This window comes from Tamandua tetradactyla, chromosome 6 (assembly GCF_023851605.1).
Source record: "Tamandua tetradactyla isolate mTamTet1 chromosome 6, mTamTet1.pri, whole genome shotgun sequence".
Lineage (NCBI taxonomy): Eukaryota > Metazoa > Chordata > Mammalia > Pilosa > Myrmecophagidae > Tamandua > Tamandua tetradactyla.
In genome coordinates this window covers 15,590,898-15,614,258 of record NC_135332.1, presented here as the reverse complement: position 1 = coordinate 15,614,258, position 23,361 = coordinate 15,590,898, and the positions used below count along the sequence as shown (strand labels likewise).

At 37.9% G+C, this 23,361-nt stretch overlaps 1 protein-coding gene across 2 annotated transcripts; it reads left to right on the top strand.

Annotated features, from left to right (window-relative positions):
- The first annotated feature begins 1,077 nt into the window (after positions 1–1,077).
- SUMO2 (small ubiquitin like modifier 2) lies at positions 1,078–11,222 on the top strand. Of its 2 annotated transcripts, XM_077163838.1 has the most exons (4): positions 1,083–1,272; positions 2,806–2,937; positions 8,533–8,604; positions 10,977–11,222. In XM_077163838.1, exons 1-4 carry the CDS (start codon positions 1,252–1,254, stop codon positions 11,037–11,039), a joined length of 288 nt encoding a protein of 95 aa, XP_077019953.1. In that variant the 5' UTR covers positions 1,083–1,251; the 3' UTR covers positions 11,040–11,222. The 2 variants fall into 2 exon arrangements, with proteins under 2 accessions (XP_077019954.1, XP_077019953.1); XM_077163839.1 differs by lacking the exon at positions 8,533–8,604 and having other exon boundaries at positions 1,078–1,272.
- The last annotated feature ends 12,139 nt before the right edge of the window (positions 11,223–23,361 follow it).

Sequence of the window (23,361 nt, the reverse complement as noted above, 5' to 3'; positions counted from 1 at the left end):
GAATCAAAGGAGGGCAGATCTAGGAAGCACACGGGATTCAGCAAAGGAGGCTGCTGACCTTGCGGAGAGCAGTTTTAGTGGAGTTATGGGGACAGTAGCAGATTGCAGTGGATTGAGGAGTGAGTGGGAGGTGAGGGAGTGGAGACAGCTGGCATGGACATTTTTTCAACATGTTTGGCCAAGAATGGAGAGAGATATGGCAGGGGGTTGAGAAATAGAATTGAGGGAGTGTCCTTTAAAATTTTTTCTATGCTAACAGAAGGAATGGAAGAAAATACAGGAACAATGGGAATTCTCAATAAAGGTGACTGATAGGGGCCTGATGGAATCCAGGACACAGATGTTGAGATTGTTCTTAAGACAGGAGGGACCTGCTTCTCTTTTTTAAGCGGATGGAAAGAGGCAAGGACAGAATGGTTTGGAAGCGTCATATTGGGGAGTTGAGCGAATTTTCATCTAATGGATTCTATTTCTTCTTGAAAGCTGGAAGCCAGGCCATCACTAAGAGTTGGTTGAATAAATACATGAACATATTACTCAGTTAGTCAAAAATAGAGGATTCTCAGCAGGACATAGGCAGTCACTGCACTAGAGAATAGAGTCAAGTGGGCAGCCAGTTACACTGAAGCTTTGAAAGTCAAAGGATGAGGCCGTCTGAGAAGAAGTGTGATGTTCCTCTAACGCCTAGTTTGGTCCACGTCGGAAGACACTGAACAAGGGTTTTTTCTCCTCAGAACCTCATGCTGGGCCTTTGATTTAGGTTTCCCCTTTCTATTCTCATCAGTCTGTCTTCCCCGCCCTGTGTCTCACGTCTAAAACCTCAAACCTCCTTGTCCCCACTGAGGACCAGCTGGAAGCCATTTTGATTATACTCCACCACAGAAGGAGGACAATACAGCCCCGCCCAGAGCCAGGCGCGCCCCCGCGGCGGGCCGGGTGCGCGTGTCCGCGCCTCTTCCCGCCGACCTGGCGGGCGCTAGGCCCCGGCAGAGGCGGCGCGGGGCGGGGGGAGGGGGTGGTTATGTAAGCGTTGCGCGCTCCCGCGAGACGGCAGCCAATGAGGAACTCTGGCAGCTCGTGCTCGCGCACGCAAGGCGGGGGGAAAGAGCGCACGACGTGCGCGCGCCCTCTCCCTCCTCCACCACTGCCGCCTCCTTCTTCTGCCGCTCCTGGTGCTGCTTGTGTGCTCGTTCGGTGTGGACCTGGTACCTCTTTTGTGAAGCGGTAGCTGAGGAGACTCCGGCTCTCGCTATGGCAGACGAAAAGCCCAAGGTGAGTCCGGCGCCGGCCTTCTCACCTCCCCCTGCGGCCGGGTCACGGCCCGGGTAGGGGTCCGGCCCGAGCCCTCCGCGGGCTGTCGGCATTTCCCGGGCCCCCCACGGGGCTGGCCGCGGCTCAGGCCCGGACGCTCCGCGCCATTTTCCTCCCTCCCTCTCTTCCTCCCTCCCGCGCCGAAGGAGGCCCCGCCGCCCTCCCCCGCCCCCAGCTGCCTCGGAGTGCGCGCCGGGCGCGAGTTGGGCGGGCAGATCGCGGGCGCCCGCGGCCCACCGGCCCCGGGCGGGGTCTTCTCCCGGCGCGCGTGAGGAGAGGCGTTAGGGCGCGCGGTGTCCCCGCCCTCCGCGGACCCCGCGCCGTACCTGCTGTTGCCGCCTCCTCCGTCCGGGGCTTCCCCTCTTGGGATGGGGGCCGCGCGCATCTCGAGACCCCTGCCCAGAGCCGCGGCGACGCAGGACGAATCAATGAGGTGCGTTGGGGTTGGAGGCCGGATGGCCGTCGGGCCATCGTGAGGGGCCTGGGCGGTTGGGGAATTCCCGGGGTGCATTTTCCACTTTGGCCTCGGGGCCCGACCGGGGAGAAGCCGCGGTTTTTCCCTGCGTGCCAAATAACCCTAAGCCGAGTAGACCATGTGGTTCGAGAAGTTGGAGGCAGACGTTGTAGGGCTTAACTTTATAACGCGGTTTTTGAGGTACCAGGAGGCTTTTCCTGTGAGGATTAGGACACGCATTCTTTGGGTTTGTTCTGTGAGCCCCGTTCCTCTGCAAAGTGGTTTGGGGGGTAAAGAGTTCCTTTTAAAAATTATGGTCAATTTCTTGGTTGGATCGAAATCTACAGGGAAGACGGAGTAAAACAGTGTTTTGACCCATGAGAAAGGGAAGAGGGGAATAAGCGCTCTTAACTAAAAATAAACAAAAATGAAGCTGCTAATAGAAGCGAACATTTCATTGTGGTTCTGAGTTATTACCGCTGCTCTGGAGAGAATCAGAATACTCTTCAATTAGATTTTGTTTCATGTAAATTGCGATAGACATTATTAAACTTAGTTCGGTAACTTTTTAACGAGAGTTGTAATGAGTTTTGACTTGCACGTTCTAGACTTTTTTTTTTCCTTGCGCTCTGGTTTCAGCAGTTGTATTTAAGACATTTTCAAAAGAGAAAGGACACTTGTTCTTAACTTTTGGGGGGGGGAACTATTTCGAGGGTGATATAAAATATGCCTTTTTAGAAAATTAAGCTTCAAGAGAACGCTGCGATGAATTGGGTGGGACCCATCTTTTAAAATCTATTGTTGCCATTGACAGTATTGCGTCTTGGCTACTCTTCCGTTCCTGTGACAGCTATTTAATGTTGTTGCTTCAGGATTTCTCAGCCTTCAGATGGTTTTCTGAGGCTGAAAACAGTTCTGTGCTGTTTTCTCATGCAGAATGAGAAACCTGTTGATTTCTGAAGCAACTTTGGCTGCTACTGCTTTAAAAGGTGCTTATTTTTCACATCTTCCAAATTATACTTTTATTTTTCTTTCAACAGGAAGGAGTCAAGACTGAGAACAACGATCATATTAATTTGAAGGTGGCGGGGCAGGATGGTTCTGTGGTGCAGTTTAAGATTAAGAGGCATACACCACTTAGTAAACTAATGAAAGCCTATTGTGAACGACAGGTGAGGAACTGATATATGTACACTTCCACTGAATAACAATATCAAAAACCAACAAAACCTTATTTTCTTGAGAATAGAAACTAGACTAGCGTGATTATAATGATGATCTTTAGTAGGCTGAATATGTACTTACATACTTGGCCTATCAGTTTTATTATACACGGCATATCGATTCCTCATGAAAACCTTTTCAATAATGGGTTGATTAGTATTATGTATTTTCTAGTCTTATGCCAGGAATGTATCAAATTATATTCACAACATTTGGTTTGTTTTCAAGGGAATGTTATTGTACTTTTGTAAGAAAATGAGTAAATTTGGTAAAATTTCTTGTCAGATTCTTTTTAATAATTTGAAATTTGTCTTGTGTCAAAACAGATTTGAGTATTGTAGCCAACTTGGAAATTTAAATGAGTTTAATGGCATTTCACTTATCATCTTGCACACAAATTGTAATTTTTTTTTCTATTTTACACTATTAGTTGAGGTCAGAAAAATTTAACCGCACTGAGCTAGGCATAAACATTCCTATGTTATAGGGATTTTTTTTTTTTACTCAGAAAATAGTAAGTAGATTTTGAGGGGAGGAAGTAGAAAGTCCAGCCCTCTTTCTTTAAGCAGATTCTGGAAGGTAAAATCCTGATTTTATTAAGACAAAGGAGTTCCCTTTTGTGATGTTGACTATAACAAAACAAAGGCAACTTTAAAGATGACTTTTTGCAAGTATAGCAAAAACTCTGATAACTTAGTTAATCCTCCATAACTTGGCAGAAATATTTTTCTTGCTCTACTCTGAATGAATGTTAGGAAAATTATTTTATTAGACTGGAAAAGCTTATCTACTATATGAATTGTCTTAAAAATAGATTCAAAATAGATTAAGGCTTAAGCATATAAATCGGAAATTGAGTCTGAGTTGATGAGTTGATACTTGGGCATACTGCACGAAACTTAAGGGCATATGAAAGAAACAGTGAAGATATTGAAATTAAAAACCTTTTTGGGGTGTGTGTTTGAAACTTTATGTCTAGTTTTAAATAAATTGTAGTAAGAGAATACTGTGTTCGTAATTCCCTATCTTCATGTTAGCTTATAGTTCCTTATAAGGATAGAATCTTAAATATATTATTTGAAGAATTTTCATGAAATCACTCTAAGAATAAGTAAATATGTACTTCTTGATCTAAGTAATCTGTATATTACTGTATTTGAACACTAGTGCCCCTTCAGATTACTGGGGATGTTTTAAAAGATAATGTAGTAAAACTTTATAAAAGTAGAAACTCAGATTTGTTATTTTTTAACAGAATTCTCAATATATCTTGTTTCACTTTTCACTGATTTCTACTAAAATTTTACCATCCGTGGTTATATTTTCCAAAATATATTATAAAAGTTTTCAAATGTATAGCAGAGTCGAATTTTACAGTAAATACTCATTGCCCACCACTTAAATTTAACCATTAATATTTTACTATACATTTTATGGTATTCTCCTCCTTAAAACGGTCACTTTTTTAAGACTTTCCCTGTTACTTTTAGGGTGCCCAAGGGAGCTTTTTATTTATCTGATATTGACTTACCAGGTGCCTACCATGTGCTTGTGCTGTTGTACTAGGTGCCAGAAAAAAGACAGCGCATCCTCTGCTCCGGGGGATTGTCCTATAAAATGAAGAACTGTCAGATCAATCACGATTTTTTTACATGTTCCAGCTGTGATAAAATCAATTCAGTGTGACCCAATGTAAAGTTTTCCTTTAACTTTACTATTTATTAAGTTTAAGATTGGGATTATATTTGATTAATAACTTGTGGCCATTCTCTGTACTATTGGAGGAAAAAATACTGGTAGTCCCCAAAAATGTAAGTCTACTACTTATCTGTTGGTATGTAAATATGATTTGAAGATCTTATCTAGGAAGAGCTTGGAAAGATTTTATCTATCCACATTTTCCTTTTGAATTGGGAATAACCCTGGAGTTCTGAGTGAACCAAAATGCCTTTTTACTTTTTGAAGGGTTTCTCTAAGTCTAAGAAATTGTCACATAATTGGGCTGATATTCTGCTTTTTGAAGAATGGATACTGGCTATCGAAAGACTTAAATATTTATCCAGTCTACTTTGCATAGCTAAAGGTTTTTTTGGCAGTTGAAAATTCATAAACAGGGACACCTGATTAAGGTTAATTGAATTTTCATATTTACTTTCTAATGAAACTCACTTGGCATCCTGTTTCTGGAGGAGTTCCAGTGGGTGTCTAATAAAACATCTCAAACTGAACATGCAAAGGAAGAGTCTTGATTTTCGAGATCTATTTTTCCTCTTGCATCCTCACTCAGTAAATGGCACCATTCTACATTCAGTTGCTGAGGTCAAAAGCTTTGGAGTCATCCTTGATGCTCATAGCTCACTGAATCTATCAGCAAATTATTCTTTACCTAAACCTGTGTTATCTGATACAGTAGCCCCAAGCCATATATGACTTTTGAGCACTTGAAATGTCACCAGTCCAAATTGAGATTGATGTAAGTGAAATATACATCAGACTTTGAAAACTTGGTAATTAAAAAAAGTAAAATAGCTCATTTTTAACGTTTATGTGTTGAATTGATAATGTTTTAAATATATATTGGGCTCAAATGTTTTATTAAAAGTTTATCTACTTTTTAAGTTTTGATAAGGCTACTAGAAAATTTAAAATTACATGGGTGACTTGCATTAGATATCTCTGGGACAGCACTGAGCTAGACAATCACTTGTCCTACAACCATTTTATTCTGGTCTTGTTCACTTGCTCCCTTGGAGCCTCTGTATGTCTAAGTCAAAGTGCCTGTGTTCCCATGGCTCTCATTCCTTTTTTTTATTTTACATCTATCACTATTTTTATCTGATTCCACTAAAATGTAATCTCCATGAAGCGAGAGACTTTTTGTTCACTGTTGTTCAGCATATTGAACAATCTATAGCATATAGACCAATCCCTGACAACAGAATGTGCTAATAAATGCTTGTAAAAAAAGATGTAGAACCAGTATTAGTTTCAGTAAACTAGTATCCCTAGAGGTTGTTTTTCATTTGTGTGTATAAGTCTCTGGTGTGGCCATGATATACAAACCACATAACCTTTGGCTGAGAGCACACTGTTCCACTCTAGTGTGGCTTTACCCAACATTGCATGGAGTTTCACAGATTCATTGGTACATGTGAATTGAAGAAATGAGCACAAATACCTCACACAGTTCTCATGAGGCAGTGGTGGCCCTAGATCTCAGAGATGTCATTTACACAGAAGAGGTGCCCAAATACTGGTTTGATGTAAATGTAAAATCCTAAAGGCCAGTTTCCTGAATTTTGGATTTTGATCTCTAGCAATTCTTGTTTGAAGAGCTTTTATTGATAAGAAAAAGCCTCAAAAGCACGTGTTGCATTATTTAACAAAACTGAGTTAGAGAAAATTGATGGTTGTATAGTGACTTATTGAGGATACATTTTTATCATTTTGGGGCTTTCAGAATTCTCAACATAGCTTTTCTAGTAATTCACGTGTGTGTGTGTGTGTGTGTGTATGCATACATTTTTACGATGTTTCGAAATATATATGCAAAGAAATAAGATTTTCCTGGGTCCTCTAATTCATCTGGCCCTGCCTTTTATTTTATTTTGGATGGCCAGTGGATGTAGTGAAGTAGTGACCTCACCAGTGAATGTAGTGAAAGAAGAACTTTGTATTTAGGAGATGCTTAGTATTTTGTTCAAGCAAGGAGTTTTCAGTGGAGTATTTGCAGTATGTAATATTTATTAATTAATGGCTTGGCTTTGAATAGTTGGTGGTTTTGTGTAGTCCCACATTTAAATTTGAATGATACGAGCAATGGATTAAGATTATGGGTTTCACCTGCCTGGCAGAGGATTGCTTGTATTCTTCTGGCAAGGACTGTCTGTGTCATGTTATGTGTCAGTTACTAGAGTTTTTTTTAAAAAGGCAATATGATCTTCACATTAAGGGGGCAGTTTTAAAGACAGAGTGAATCTTTGCTAAATAAGTGTTATACAGGTGTTCATTGGGAGCTTTGTTTTCATTTTGTCAGTCTTGGGAGCTCAATTCAATTTGTTCTTGAATATCAATTGAAGCAGGAAATTTGTGTGAACAATATTTATAGTTTATAATTTGAACATGGCATTAGCGTGCCTTTTTGTTAGATGCTTCCTAGAAAGCTATTTTTCAAGTTAGATAATTCACATCATACCTCCAGAGCTGCTTTGTTTTCCTATCTTTTGTTCATTTGGCTGTACTGAACAAAGTTATCAACACTTTTTCCCCTTTTTCTCTCTCTCCACCCCTCTGTAAGATAATGTTTGCTAAGTAAAGCACTAATTATTTTTGCAGATGAGACGTGTTCAGGTTCCTTAAATGCATATAAAAGTTTCTTGAGGCTGAACGCTAATAAATGTAATTTTTAGATTTTTTTTATAATTCTGTTCTACATATCTGTTCAGTAATTCTCAATATCATCACATAGTTGCATATTCATCATTTCTTAGAACATTTGCATCAATTCAGAAAAAGAAATAAAACAATAACAGAAAAAAAAAGATTATACATACCATGCCCCTTACCCCTCACTTGCATTTTAGATTATTTTTTGTAGTAAGACTTCTCCCAAACTTCTTAATACCCTTAGATTTATTTTTGGCTTTTAAATTAAAAAGTGCATCATGGTTAGACAGGTATTGCTTTTCATCTATTTATTTCATCAGAACTTACTGAGTACCTACTATGTACAGTGTAGCAGAGATAGGCCCGGTTCCTATTCCTCCTGGAGCTTATTTTCTAGTGAGAGGTTGACAAATAATTAATAATAACAGGTTTTGGTAAGTACTATGAAGTAAATAAACAGGCATATGGTTTTGAGCTATATTAGCAATTTCATGGGTAATGATTGTAGTCCTATGGATAGTTTTAGAACAATAATTACTTCTTGTCTTGATCTGGTGGAAATGTCCTGACTGCTCAGGAGTATGTACTGGTTAGATGTCTGTGGTGTGCCTAACATCGTGCTAGGAATGGGACATCAACTGCTATTGGATAGTGGTAGAACTGCTGTATAGAGATGAAGGCAAGGTAACATTAGGCAAAGTTTTATTTTGGTTTAAAGTTTTATTTTATTTACACCTTTTTTTAGGTGACTTCTGTTTTTTATTATTAAGGATTTTTTTTTTTGAGGAATGTAGCTCTGCATGTGTTTACATTTCCTTTCAGTGAATTTCTGTCTCATTTGAATAGAGTGTTATTTGACTCAAGATATGATTTGTTCATTATTGGAGTAGCTGTGGTCTCAAAAGCAATAGGGCTTTATAAAGAACACTTTTTAAAAAGTGTGACTTTTATTTGCCCTCAAAAATCAAACAAGTTATAGTTCAAAGAAAGTGAAAATCACTCAACTCTTTTTTACCCGTGTAGAAATGTTAAAGTAATGGTGATAATTTATTCAGAATTCACTTAATATGTTCATGGCAGAATATGCGTGTAGCTTTATTTAAGTGAGCTTCTTAGCATTTCTTTACATGCTTCTTACTTTTAAAACTCTTGTTCAGGGTTTGTCAATGAGGCAGATCAGATTCCGATTTGATGGGCAGCCAATCAATGAAACAGACACACCTGCACAGGTAAAGATCCTTTCATGCTAATTAGAAAATAATATTTTTTTTGTATTGTTTTCAACAGCTTTCTTTAAGAATTTGTGAACTTTTATATGTTGGAAAATAGTTCTTTACCAGCATTCAAAGCTATGTGAAATATGGCCAAAGGGGAAAAGAAAGGAAAAAAAATAGGAAGAGATTCAGGATGTGTCAGCGGTTTAAAATATCTTGATTGTCACTTGTGAAATGAATAGGTTGTTTAGTTTATCAAGTCCCACTTTTTCTGTAGACCAACATTACTAAAATTCCTGTCTGTTTCTTCAGAGTGAAATTTTCCTTTTGTTTTTGTTACTGTAGCCCTTGATCGTATCAGGTTACCCACAAGTGATTGGCTGTTGTCTCTGAGTCTTAGACCCGCATGTCCAGTTCTCCAACTGCTACTCAATTGATAGCTTAGTTTGATGGGGAGTGCTCTTGCTAATACCTGGCTTTCCAAACCCTTACCTGCAAAAAAAGTGATGATGTTCTCTGATCCCTTAATGTTTTTATTCTTTACTTGTTCTACTTCTTTGTATGGGATAGACTTGGCTTTCTCTTATGACAGAAACTTCCTTATCCTTGCTTCTTTTTACCCTTTCAAACTTAATTTAAGGCTTCCAGTCTTGTAAAATGTATTTTTAAAAATATTTTGATAAGCAGATATTTAAATTGGAGGCCTTTAGACTTTAATTTCAATTTTATCACCAAAAACTAGGTGATAAATAATGGCACGAATGAAGCAACACGTCCAGGTTGTAGTTTTGTTAAATCTTCGAAGATTTGAAACCTTTGAGTTGTGTTTGAGAGAAGAATATTTGCAAGATACTTCCACTGGTTGAGTCCCTAAGAAGCATTATTGTACATAGCCACAAGGAGGAGCTGAACTCCCTTGATAAATGAAAGAAATGTTCTGTCCTTTGAAGGCATGTAAAAAGTTTTACTGTAAAACTTAACATTCCAGTAGGTTTATTTTAGTTGATGCAGTGATAGATTTGTTTTGATGATTTTAAAGTAAAAGAATCCATTTGTGCTAAATTCTCAAAGAATTAGAATTTATTTCATGTCTTTAATTCTCCTTACCTATTCCCCACCTAAAAAGTTTTCTTGGTTATTTATTATGCTAGTTTCAAATATTGAAACATGAAGATTAGTTCAAAATTGTGATCTTCAAAGAAACTTTCTAAAAATTCTATTTTTAGATTTCTAAAAATTTTAGAATTTTTCTCCTAGTATTTGTTAAATAGAATTGTGATGAATTAGAACATCTTAGCATCCTTTTTAAAAATTATGTATTAGAGATGTTATATAGGTTTGCAGAAAATGTATGTGCCCTCCACTTTGCTAAATGCTTTACTTTTCTCCATCCATTTAATTCTTATAATTGAAAATTATATTATTTCCATTACAAAAGAGAAAATGAAGAAACTTAGAATACTTTAGTGCCATAGTCCTACTTTTAGTATATTTGAACTTAGTTCAAAACAAAGTTCCTTTTCTTTTTGTCTTTAGGTGCCCAGTGTTGCTGTTTTATCTTCAGAATGACCACTTTTCAAACAATTTTTCAAGGTTAATTATCAGCATAGTGAATTGTTGTTACAAAGCTGACTTATTTTGCCGTGTTACCATATGTTCCACAACCTTCTTACTACCAAAATAGTTGCTTTTTGTATAATGCATGGGTAATGAACCTTGAAAACTTTGTTTTCAAACAGCATTTAAAAATTTAGTTTTTATTTTAGAATTAAACCATGTTTGTGGTAAACAGTTCACAAGTCTTGCCTGTATTACCGCCATATTTTGTGTATAGGCAAGGACATATATATGTAGATAGATAGATATGTATACACACACATAAATATACATACACATATATATACATATACATAAATGTAAACGTTTAGAAACACAAATGTATTCATACTGTTTCCTGTTTTGTAGCTTAGTTTTATTGTGTTTTTAGCCTAACACTGTTTCCTATGGATATTTCTCTTTTTGCAATTGTAAATTTTATTTAACAGCTGCATGATATTTTATATATGGGTATACCATGCTTATTTCCTTGGGTTCTATTGCTAGAGCTATTTAGGTTATTTCCAGTCTTACTAATCAAAATATTTCAGTGAGATCCTTTGCACACATCATCCTTCTGTTTTCAATAAGTTAGTGTTTTATATCCATCATAAAGAAGGAGGCTAAGTGGAAAATTATTTAAGCTTAGTCTGTCTTCTGAAGTAATGAATGCTGGAATTTAGTAGATCTCTTGCCTTTCTTTAAGATATTTAAGTCTGAAAATTGTAAGTTTTAAGAACTGAGTAATTAGTGAGTCTGGTCCTAAATTTGTGTTTTCTCTTTTATGCTAGTTGGAAATGGAGGATGAAGATACAATTGATGTGTTCCAGCAGCAAACAGGAGGTGTCTATTAAAAAGGGAGCCTGCTACTTTACTCCAGAACTCTGTTCCTACAGACCAAGAATACATTCTCAATTAGAAAAACCGCAATTTGGTTCCACCACATCCTGACTACTACAGTATAGTTTTCTCTATTCTTTTATTTTACCCTTCCCTGTTCCTTTATTGTACATAAAGTAACTGGTGTATGTGCACAAGCATATTGCTTTTTTTTTTTTTTTTTTTTTAACTAAATGGCCAATGGTATGTTTTAATCGACATCAAATGGAGATGGGATGGGGAAAAATACTGGTTCTGTGAAAATACCCCCTTTCTCCATTAGTGGCATGCTCATTCAACTCTTATCTTTATATTCCAGTAAGTTATTTTGCTCTCACTGTTTAACAAAAACCAACAACATAAAAAAAATCCTTGCATATCTTGTTCGATTGGAGAATTTTAATGTTTTTCATTTATCATTGTAAAACCAAGGACAATTTTATAACTTTTTTGTACGTAGCTGTTACATGTAGGGCAATCTGTCTTTAAGTAGGGATAAATTACTCTAAAAGAAATGAATCCTAGATAGTTTTCCCTTCAAGTCAAGTGTCTTTGTTGTTTAAATAAAATTCTTGTTTAAAATGAGCTGTTTTCTTTATTCTAAAGAATGTTAAATAGAAAGTTGAAGCTTAGTAAAACCCTGATATGAATAGGCCTACTAGAAGAAGCACTTTTTTTTATTCGCCTCTTCTAATAGTTATTTTTTTATTAATTAAAAAAAAATTAACCAACACAACATTTAGAAATCATTCCATTCTACATATACAATCAGTAATTCTTAATATCATCACATAGATGCATATTCATCATTAGAAGAAACGCTTTTAAGGAAGACATCAAGCTGCCTTGCATTTCTGACGAGACTGATGCAAAACAAAGAATAAGAAAGTTAGATGACTTCACAGAAGTTTTGGCCGCCTTCTTTTTTTTTTTTTTTTTGGCACTGGGAAACGAGCCCGGGTCTCCAGCATAGCAGATGAGAACTCTGCCTGCTGAGCCACTGTGGCCTGCCCTCAGTCTTCTTTTTAGTCAAAAGCTTAGGTACATCCAGTTCCAAATAGGCAACATTACTAGCAGAAAAAAAAAACTCACTGTTGTGGATTTATTCAAAACGATTTTATTTTCTGTAACCACTATCTAAGGCAAAGTAACATAGTACTAGCAGCTAGAAGAAGTTCTGATTTTACCTGCTTGGCCAACAAGTCACTTTATCATTCTAGTCCTCACTTTCCCTGATCTGAAATAGTGTTTATACCTTGTTTGAGGGTTTATCTACATATGTCCATCCTTACAGCCTGAAACATGTAAGAAGGTACATTTTAAAATTCAAATATCACAGCTACAGAATCGATAAACATAGAATATTAGATTAAGACTATCTAATTCTAACCCCATTTCGGAAATGTGGAAACAGGTCCAGAATGGTTGTTAATTTGTAACACAACTAGATGGTTATAAAACTGGGCCTAGAGATTGATCTCCTGGTACCCATTCATTAGTCTCTCTGGTAGTGATTCTCAAGAAGCTGGACTCCCACCTGTAATCACTTACCCATGTGTTCTTATTGGATCAAGTTTCCTCTTTCATGTCTTATTTCCACAAATGGGTAATTTTATTCACTTAATTTACCCTGTCATGATAGGATCTTTTTTGCTTTTCACATTTCTATAGCAAGAATGAGCTGCTTTCCCAGAAACAGCAGAAATTCAGTGTGAGTATTTTAATCTTAAATCAACTGGACTTTTATTTTTCTACATAGTGCTACCAACTTTACCTTTTTTTGGTAGACAGTAAAACTTTAGTTTCCCCTGGATATCTTTTTCACTTGGCTTGGGCCGCTATCTATTGTCGTTTCTTTTCAACCGGAAGAACTATCTTTAGCATCTTTTGTAGGGTCCTTCTAGTGGTGATGAGTTTATCTGGGAATTCTCATTTTTGAGAGTTTTGCCAGATACAGAATTTTTGGTTCTCAGTTTTTTGCTTTTAGCACTTGAAATGTGACTTTCCACTGCCTTCTTTCCTCCACAGAATTAGATCATCTTAATCTCTATAATAGTCCATGTTCGTTGATTCTGTTGCTGTGATATTTGAATTAAAAAATGTAACTTCTTACATGCATCCCATGAGAAATCCTCACTTAATCTTATTGAGGCTTTCCTGTATGTGACTCATTGCTTCTCTCTTTTAGGCTTTTGGAATTCTCTGTCTTTGGCATTTGACAGCTTGATTATAATATGCCCAGGCGTATTTGGGTCTATTTGGGTTTATTCTGTTTGGAGTTCATTGAGTATATTGGATGTGCGTATTCATGTCTTTTGTTAAAAAGTTAGCAAGCTTTCAACTGTCATTTCTTTGAATATTCTCTCTGCCCCTTTTCTTTTTCTGTGCCATACAGAGCATATTGGTTTGCTTGATGATGTTTCACAGGTTCTTCAGGTTCTTTACACTTAATTCTTTCTGTTTCTCAGGCTGGATAATTACAGCTGTCTTTCAAATTCGCTGATTGAATCTTCTGCCAGCTCTAAGCTGTTGAACCCCTCTAGGGAATTTTTAATTTGTTATTTTGGTTTTCAGATCTTTTTGGCACCTCTTCATAATTTCCATTTCTCTGTTGGTATTGTTTGTGTTCATGTGTCATTTTCCTGATTTCCTTTAGTTTTTGTCTGTGTTTTCCTTTAGCTCTTTGGGCATATTTTGGACCATTTTCTCTAAGTTTTTGATATGTTCAGGGTCTGGACCCCTCTGCCTCATTGATGGTTTCTAATGCTTTAGTTTTCTCCTTTGCTTGGACCATCCCTTCTTTGTAGGTTTTGTAATCTTTTGATGAAACCTGGAGAGTTGATTCTTTAAGGTTTTATTGTTGGAATAAAGACCCTGAAGCATCTGTGTGTCTAGGGTATTTAGCTACTGACAGCTTACCTTGGATGCCAGGAGCTAACCAAAAGCCTTTTCCAGCTTTTGCAGATAGACTTGTACAAGTGCTCTCTTTCAGAACTTACCCATACCATGAATTTAGAGAGCAGCTGGAGGCCACAGTGTAGAGGCATCTATATTGATGATCCTTTCTGCACTTGAGTCTTATCTTGGGTATATGCATGTGACCCTAGGAATTTACATGGGTACATATCCCCCTCTTCACTAGGAAACCATTTTTCTCACATTCCAAAGCACTGCATTGCTTGTCCTACAGCCAGCAATCCTTGCTTTGAGCAGCCACTACTAGAATGCTCTTCCCCATCTGCCTGTAAGGAGAGTGCTGTGAGCTGCCACCTTCATGCAGGACAAGTTCTGTCATAGCAACCTGTGATGAGTGCCCTGGTTCAGTCCTTCAGGCCGCTACCGGAGAGATTTGGCCAGATATTCTGGTATGTCTCCTCTGGAAACCTGGCCAGAGACTGGGAGCATGGGGTGGGGAGAGGCCAACCAAGGCACCAGGAGTTTTTACTTTACAAAAGGTATTAGCAGCTTTTCAATACTGTACTCCTTCAGCTGTTTTCTGGAGTTTTGAGGATGATGTTTCCACTAGTTTTTGCTGGTTCAAAGCTTCAGTGAGGGAATGAAGCCCTGACGTTTTCACTCTGCCAACTTTATTGGGGCCCTACTAACCTTTTTTTTTTTTAATTGTGTTGTGAAACTTAATGTGATAAGCTTATCCCTAAGAATTAATTCATAGTAAGAAGAGTTCAGGTAAGTACATTTCTCTTGACTCGTTCTCAGTACTGTTAATAGAATTTTGTGGTGTCCTAAGTTAATGTTAGGATTGAAACTCTATCCAAGTCATAAAACTTTATTATAGAAGGGGTTTTAAATTGGATTTAAATTTTAATTGGATATTGTTGAATCATAATATACAAGCCAGAAGAAATTATTGACAAATGTCATGGTGTCTGAGCTTTTGCTGTTTTGGGGAAGATAAACTTCAAAATGAATTATTTCATAATAGAAAAGCTTTTGGTAGAGTTTTTTTTAAAAAACCGAATGACTTTGTAAGGAAAGGGCACTATTTCATAATATGGTATGTTACAGACTTTTGCTATTGGGTCAGTATATAAAGATTCACTTTATTTCTGCTCTTTAACTTTCCTTGATTGTTGTGCTCACTCATTTCACATAAGCTGCCAAAATATTCTGTGGTGAAATTTATGGAACACTTTTAAAAAAAAACCTTGACTATAAGTGAAAGACTGAATGTAATTTTTGCATCTTTTTTTTTTTTTTAGCCCAGGAGGGGAGGTTTAAATGATGGGAGTTCTCCTACCATATTGGTTAATGTCCAGCTACCCAGCCGAACTCTTTAGCTGCCCTCATATTAATTTAATGCCCCTCAAGTTTATAACTTAAAAGTGGGAAATAATATCTAGGAAAGCACAGTTTGTATAGGGAGAAAACTTTTATTCTCAAGCATCCCCACATTTATACAAGCTGCCTGAGGCCAAAACAAAAGGTATTAGCAGCTTTTCAGAAATGGGAATGTCAAGTGGTTTGGCTCAGTCGTTTTTTGTTGTTTAGTTTTTGCTGATGTTTTCAAGGAGTTATTTAATCCAATGATAAGATTGTATTCCACCTAAAGGAAATGAGGTTGAATGGAAGGTGGAGGAGAGATGGGTCAAAGTATACAGTTATATGGGAGGTTGTAATAGCATGAGGTCAGTGGAATCACAGGATTTCAGGAAGGTTTGTTGGAAAGTTTTTCCAAGGTCTTTGTGGGGCTATAGTGCCTTGGAAAGGACCAGCTGTGCCAATGAGGGCTATTTTTAAATTAGGATGCAGCTGCAGAAATGCATTTTCTTTTTATTTTAACATTTGTTCCCCCTATTTATTTTTAATCCATGTGTTTTACTCATCTGTCAATAACAGAAATGCATTTTCAAAACGGTATGGAATAATTTGAGAAGCAACTTGTAGAAGGCGTAACTTTATAACCCTAAGATTTTAAGCACTTTTTCAGGTGAAAGTTAAGTGAGATATTGTATGTTTTAGTTGCCTACTACACTGCCTACCACATACTATCTCTTTAAATAAAAGTTATATTCAGTGTGAAATTCGGGCTCTGCTATAGAATGCTAAGGCATCACTACTGTTTTGGCCTGCACTTAATATAAATGAGAAATCAGAGGCCAGACCAAGACCTTTTTATTCATTGTAAACAATTAATAAAATCTTTTCATCATTTAGGTTTGTAAATAAATGCTTAGTACTAAATTGTGTCCTTATGAGCCCACACCTTCCCCCACACATATCCAATGAGTCTTGAAGGAAAAATCCTCTGCAGGATTTTTTTTTTTTTTTTTTAAAGGAAAGACAGAGAGAAGGAAGGAAGGATAGAAGGAAGGAAGGAAGGAAGAAAGGGAAACATTTTTAAACATTTTCTTGTTTTATTGTATTCTGTTTCTCCATTTTTGTTACATGGGCTGGGGCCGGGGATCGAACCGAGGTCCTCCGGCATAGCAGGCAAGCACTTTGCCCGCTGAGCCACCGCGGCCCGCCCCTGCAGGATTTTAGTGATGCTCTGATGCATTAAAAACCAAAGGACTCACATACGAGCTGCTTAGGCATTCTGATTATCTTTACCTAGGTGATGATTTGAGGATTAGTACTGGGCATAGTAAGGATTATGTGCGTTTTATAATGAGACTTTGGTCCATATAACAGTTAGCTAATGAGGAGTTCCTCGGGATAATGTGGTTAGGGTAGAGAATATAAACAACTTGGGAATTTAATTGATTATTTGGAATCTGGAGTTTTTATTTGCCTAGTAAGCAGTGACTTGTAACTATGTGAGATCATTTTAAGATTTCCTACACCTGTGGTGCCTTGGTGAAACAGTTTAAAGTCTAATAATTGTCATATTTGTTTTTTTTTTACAGTATATATTTTAAAGATATAAAGGTGGCTAACTTTACCACAAGTTACAGAATTGTATTATTGAAGGAGTTTTTCTATACATTTTTATTTTTAAATTACTTGATGTTTGGAATTTTAGCAATTTTACCAAAAGGGTAAAAGTCATCTCTAGAAGAACAGGACATACATGTAGTGGATTTTAATTTTTGATTCTTGTTTTTTAAATTGAAAAATAGCAACATAGGATTGGGGAAATTAGGACAAACTCAAGCCACATAATCTTATTCAGCTCTTAGCCTGAGAGGAAGAGACATAAGAATTGCCCATTCCATGGATTTGAAATGGTTAAAAATGACCACAGAAAGCTTTGTCAGACCTTGGAGTGTGTGTACCATTCTCTTTACCTTAACTTTGAATACAGGGAAGGTAGAGCGTGACAAGATTCATTTTCCATCTCTGAGACATTTCAGTTGGTTCATTTGCTTAGTGGCAAATGGGTTTTAAGAGGAAATCAACTTTATTGGTAGTCTTTCTCAGGGGCTTTGATCTGCCTTTTTGGCAGTGAGAGAATTCAGGCAGAAAAGAATGGACAGATGCATCCTAAATTTGGCATTAGGAGTGATGAATGCAAAATGTATGTTTAAAACGAGTGGTTAAGTCACAAGTGATACACTTCAAAGAGGCACCCTTAAAGTTTATTTAGGAATACTTTTGATGTGCTATTAATTCAATCACTTAATCAAGTTTAAAACAGATAGCCATCATTTACTTCTAATGAATGAAATAGAATAAAATAGAAAATAATAAGAGCATGTACCGGGTATTAAGAGTATGTTTTAAATTATCGTTGAACATGCTGAAATTGCCATTCTTGTAGGTGAAAAACAGCAAATTGTCTCTTGTTTCATAGGGTTCAATCTAACGTGTACTTGACCACAATGAAAAACGCTGATCTAAGAGCTTGGTACAAATTGGATTGCAGAATAAGGGGAGAGAGAGTAAATCCCAGGAGTAGGTAGGTATAGATTGCTGGTTTCCTTTAGCATTCTGAAATGAGCTGGGGCCAGATTGAAATTTACAGGGGATTCAGAGCACTTTGCTATGCAGTGGAAAAGCTGATAACATTTAAGGCAAAAACAGATGCTTGGAAAGTAAGAGATGAGAAGTAAGTGCATATTTCCTTTCTTATTTTTTTCATGGGAAGGCACCGTGAAAATAACCCGGGTCTCTGGCATAGCAGGCTAGAACTCTGCCTGCTGAGCCACCGTGGCCCACCCGTAAGTGCGTATTTCAAAGAGGAGTTGTATTTTCGTGTTTGGTTAAATTTTAGTTGTACCCTTAGTAGGCACAAAGTGGAGAAGTACTTTCAGATTATTCCAGTTTGAGAAAATACACTACATATTACCCAATATTGTATTTTTGAATAAAGCTCTCCATACAACCAAGCAACAAATTAAAAAAAACCAACAGGGTTCTCATCCACAGCAAAATAAAAGCATTAGAACTTTAAACACGTTTAAACATATTTCTGACATCTTTTTTTTCAACATGTTTTATTGAGAAATAGAACATATATATAAAATATAGCATATATAACAAAATATACATTATACATATATATATATAAACATATTTTTAAAAAAGCCTCAACAATTTTCAAAGTACATTTCAACAAGTAATTACAAAGCAGATTTCCAAGTTTGTTATGGGTCACCATTCCACAGTTTTAGGTTTTTCCTTCTAGCTCCAAAACTCTGAAAGCTTAAAGAAATATAGTGATTTAGCAGTCGTACTCCTTTGTTAAATCCTATCTTTTTTGTTATAACTGCTCCTTCTCCTTCGATACAACTCCCAATCTATAGGGGTCTTTTAGACTATGGCCTTTCTAGCTTTTTCATGTTGAGAAGGGGTGTCAACCATATAGGATAGAGGGAAAGAATTAGTTGATATTCTTGAAGAGGCTGCCCCCTCTAGGTTTTGGAACTTATCTGGCCTAGAAACCATCTGGAGATCATAGGAAAGTAAACTTAGTACATGAAACTTTTGTAGTGTCTCAGAGCCCTAGATATTCTTTAGGGTTAACAGGAATGATGTTTGGGGCATGACAAACCATGTCAATTAGCAGTATCTAGCTGAAGCCTCCGGAATAGCCTCTTGACTCCATTTGAACTCGTAGCCACTGATACCTTATTTTGTTACATTTCTTTTCCCCCTTTTAGTCTAGAAGACATTGTTGCTCCCACAATGCCAGGGCCACCAGGCTCAACCCTGGGATTCATGTCCCCTATTGTCAGGGAGACTTCACTCCGGAATGTCATATCCCATGAAAGGAGGAGGGTAATAATCTTCCTTGCAGGGTTGGGCTTAGAGAGAAAGAGAGATCACACCTGAGCAACAAAAGAGGTTTTCTGGAAGCAACTCTTAGACATAATTATAGGTAGTCTTAGCTGCGCTACAGAAACAAGGTTTGTAAGGGCAAGCCTCAAAATGAAGGGCTTGGCCTATTTTCTTGGGAATCCCTAGTGTTTGAGAGAGTACTAGGGGTCTCCTAGATGGGAAAATTTAATATTTCCGTATTTTTTCCTCCAGTCCCTCAAGAAACTCTACCAGTACTTTTTATTATCAGCCCACCATTGTCTGGGATGTCTCCAGGAATTACATTAAGCTATACAGAATTACAAGACCTCGTTTCCATTCTTTGGCTCCGTGTGTTTCAGTTTTTATTTTTTCAGTTGTTTTTAAATGAGCTATCTAGACAGATTGATTTATATTGTATGTTACAGAAAATTTAGGTTCTAGACATAATAAATCTCTGCCTTTGGTTTCATACAGTAGGTGAAGCTCTAGAGTACATACACTGTCATCTTTTACCCTGTATTCTGATTACCTTAGTCCCAACCAGACTGGCTTAATTTTTATCTTTAATTGAAGCCTAATCTCTTTCTCATTTAACTATTACTGTATGTGACTTCCAGAGCTGCAGAACTCCAGCACTGAATATTAGGTGTCACAGAGGTACTTAAAGTTCAGGGAAATACCAGCTTATACACAAATAGCTCAGTGTCTCAATCTAGAAATACATTTCCAATTTTGAACCGAGTATGGCTGCTATAAGAGCTTACAATTTAGGCTCCAGTTTTCTTAGAGGTATTTTCTGAAAGAGACCATAGTATATTTGTTCTTTTGTTTCTAGCTTATTTTGCAAAACACATTGTCCCCAGAGTTCATTCAGTTTGTTGCGTGCCTCATGGTGTGTATTCCGTATATTACAGTTCGCCTTTTAGCTTCTCGGTCATCGTACCCTTTGGCCCCTTCCATCCATTGGGCACCATGGATAATGTCTAAAATAAACTGTGTCGTACAGTGTCCTCACTTGGTTGTACAATCAGCAGCACTCTCAATTTTAGACAAATCTCATTGGTCCAAAAAGACAAAGAACCTATAAACACAGCCTCACCAAATGTCAAAACATCCCCTAATCTCATCCCCCCGCCCCAGTTATTTGTCCCTGCTATTGTAGTGGCACTGTTGCTGCCTTCCTGTTAATTATAGGCTATAGCATGCAATATTTTTGTTTTCCCGCTATACCCATCTATTATTGACTCTTTGTACAAGATCAAACTTAGAAGGAATGCATGCAAGAACTTACGTATAATTGTAGTGTTAATTGGTAGTATACATGGCAGAATATATTCCCTTTAAATCATATTCACCTTCGATTTGGCAGTGTTACTTATAACTCCACTAATTAGTGACCATTACTTCTACCCATTCCCTTACGATTAAGGTCAACTTCATTGAGTAACCTTTCCCTGTTGCTAGTTTCTGTGTATCTTCAGGACCTCTATATTTTACAGGGTAAACCTCTGAGATTACCAGGCTCATAATAGCAAAATCATACAGTGTTTATCCTTTTGTATCTGACTTATTTCACTCAGTATTATATACTCAAAGTTTGTGCTGGTTTGAAAGAATTATGTACCCTAGAAAAATCATCCACCTATTCCAGATGGGTCTTGATTACTTTATTGGAATCCTTTAAAAGAGGAAAGCATCTTGGAGAGAGCCGCCAGAGTCACGAGAACCAACAGAGCCAATGCAGCCAGAAACCTTTGGAGATGAAGAAGGAAAATGCCCCAGAGAAGCTTCATGAAGCAAGAAGCCTAAAGAGAAAGCTAGCAGACATCATCGTGTTCACCATGTGCCTTTCCAGTTGAGAGAGAAACCCCGGACTTCATTGGCCTTTCTTGGCACTAGAACCCCTTACTGGTGCCTTAGTTTGGACGTTTTTATAGACTTGCTTTAATTGGGACATTTTCATGGCCATAGAACTGTAAAAGTGCAGATTAATAAGTTCCTCCTTTTAAAAGCTGTTCTGTTTTTCTCACAGCTGTTCTGAGAACTTTTTGGTATAAAGAAACCAGAAATTGATATTCTCGAAAATTCTGGGCTTCCAGAAAGGGAAACCGCAGAGAATAGTGCCCTACATGAGGATTTAACCAAATGTGGAAGCACTCACCCATTTCAGAGAAAGCAAGATTGGGGATGGAGTTATGCAGAAAAGATTTGTGGAAACTTCTGCTGTATGATGGGCACTATCCTTGCTTGCTACAAAGAAAGCCAACAAGAGTGCTATGGTACCTATATAAATGGAGCCGCTGCCAGTCTGGACTGGGGGGTGTTCAGAAGAGGGACAATGTGAAGGTAAATTAACTTCGGAGGCAGAGCTATGGAAGCTAAAATCTAAAGTCAAGAAACCTTGGGCTAGGAGAATGGACCCACCCAAGTACTTGGAGAGGATGAATTTGTCCCAAAGGCAGAGAATGGGCTTTCCACCTCCTTGCAGTGGACGAGTTCTGCCACCTCAGGCTTTGGAGAAGGTAGAGCACATTCCTTGGGGTTTGGGGAGAGCCTGTCTGCCACCTTATGGAGGGGTTGAGCATGTGCGCCAGAGATAGCAGAGAGCCCTGGTGCAGCCCCAATGCTTGGAAGGGATTGAGCCGAGAAAAAGTTAGTCTCCCCAGTGTCCCCCAAGGTTGCATTCGGAGAGAGGTGGGCCACTGCATATGTGCTTAGAAAGGATGGGACTGCCACTTTCTAAGCCCTGAAGATAAATGATTCTCAGATTTTGAAATCTAATGGACTTTGCCCTGCAGGTTTTCGAAACAGCTTGGGTCCGGTGACCCCTGTGTTTCTTCCAATTTTTCCATATGGAAATGGTACTATTTATCCTATGACTGACTCTCCTTTGTATGTTGGCAGCAAATAACTTGCTCTTAGTTTTACAGGTCCAGAGTCAGAAAATATCACCTTTGGACACACCATGCCTGTAGCTGACTTTGAGATTTCATACTGTTTCTAACTTTGTATTTCATTTGTATTGTTACTAAAATGGCTTAAGGATTTCTGATATTGTGATGGAATTAATGTATTTTGTATGTGGGAAAAACATATCATTTTTGAGGTCCAGAGGGTGGAATGTGCTGGTTTGAAAGAATTATGTACCCAAGAAAAGCCATGTGTCAGTCCTGAGCCAAACTTGTGGAGGCAGCTTCTTTTAATCCCTATTCGGCACTGTAGGCTTGAAACTTGATTAGATTATCACCAGAGATGTGACTCGCCCAATTGTGGGTATTAACCTTGGATTAGAGGGAAATGTGACTCCACCCATTCCAGGTGGGGCTTGATTACTTTACTGGAATCCTTTAAAAGAGGATAACATTTTGGAGAGAGTGATGAGAAAGAACACGAGAACCAACAGAGCCCAGGCAGCCAGAGACCTTTGGAGATGAATAAGGAATGTGCCCCTGCGGGATCTTCCTGAAACGAGACCCATAAAGAGAAAGCTAGCAGATGTTGCCATGTTCGCCATGTGCCTTTCTAGTTGAGAGAGAAACCCTGAACTTCATCGGGCTTTCTTGGGTGAAGTTAACCTCCTGTTGGTGCCTTAATTTGGAAATTTTTATAAACTTGCTTTAATTGGGACATTTTCATAGCCTTAGAACTGTAAACTTCCAGCTTATTAAATTCTCCATTTTTAAAAGCCATTCCATTTGTTATATTGCATTCTGGCAACTAGCAAACTAGAAAGGTTCATCCATATTGTCATGTGCTTTGGGACCTCATTTTGTCTTACTGCTGCATAATATTCTATCATATGCTATATTTTGTTTATCCACTCATTTGTTGATGAGCACTTGGATTGTTTGCATCTTTTGGCAGTTTTGTATAAAATGCTGCTTTGAACATTGGTGTGTAAATGTCTGTTCATTTCACTGCTTTCAGCTTTTCTGGGTATATACTGAATATTGGTACTTCCGAGCCGTAGGGCAACTTAATATTTAGTTTTCTAAGGATCTGCCAAACTCTTCCACAGTGGCTCTACCATTATACCTTCTCACCAGCAGTGAATAAGTGTTCCAATTTCTCCACATCCTCTCCAATATTTGTAGT

Excerpts from the sequence above, each read along its gene's own strand:
- SUMO2 (XM_077163838.1), top strand. The coding sequence starts at position 1,252 with ATGGCAGACGAAAAGCCCAAG. Across the intron at positions 1,273-2,805 it reads TGGCAGACGAAAAGCCCAAG|GAAGGAGTCAAGACTGAGAA; the intron begins GTGAGTCCGGCG and ends TTCTTTCAACAG. Across the intron at positions 2,938-8,532 it reads AAGCCTATTGTGAACGACAG|GGTTTGTCAATGAGGCAGAT; the intron begins GTGAGGAACTGA and ends ACTCTTGTTCAG.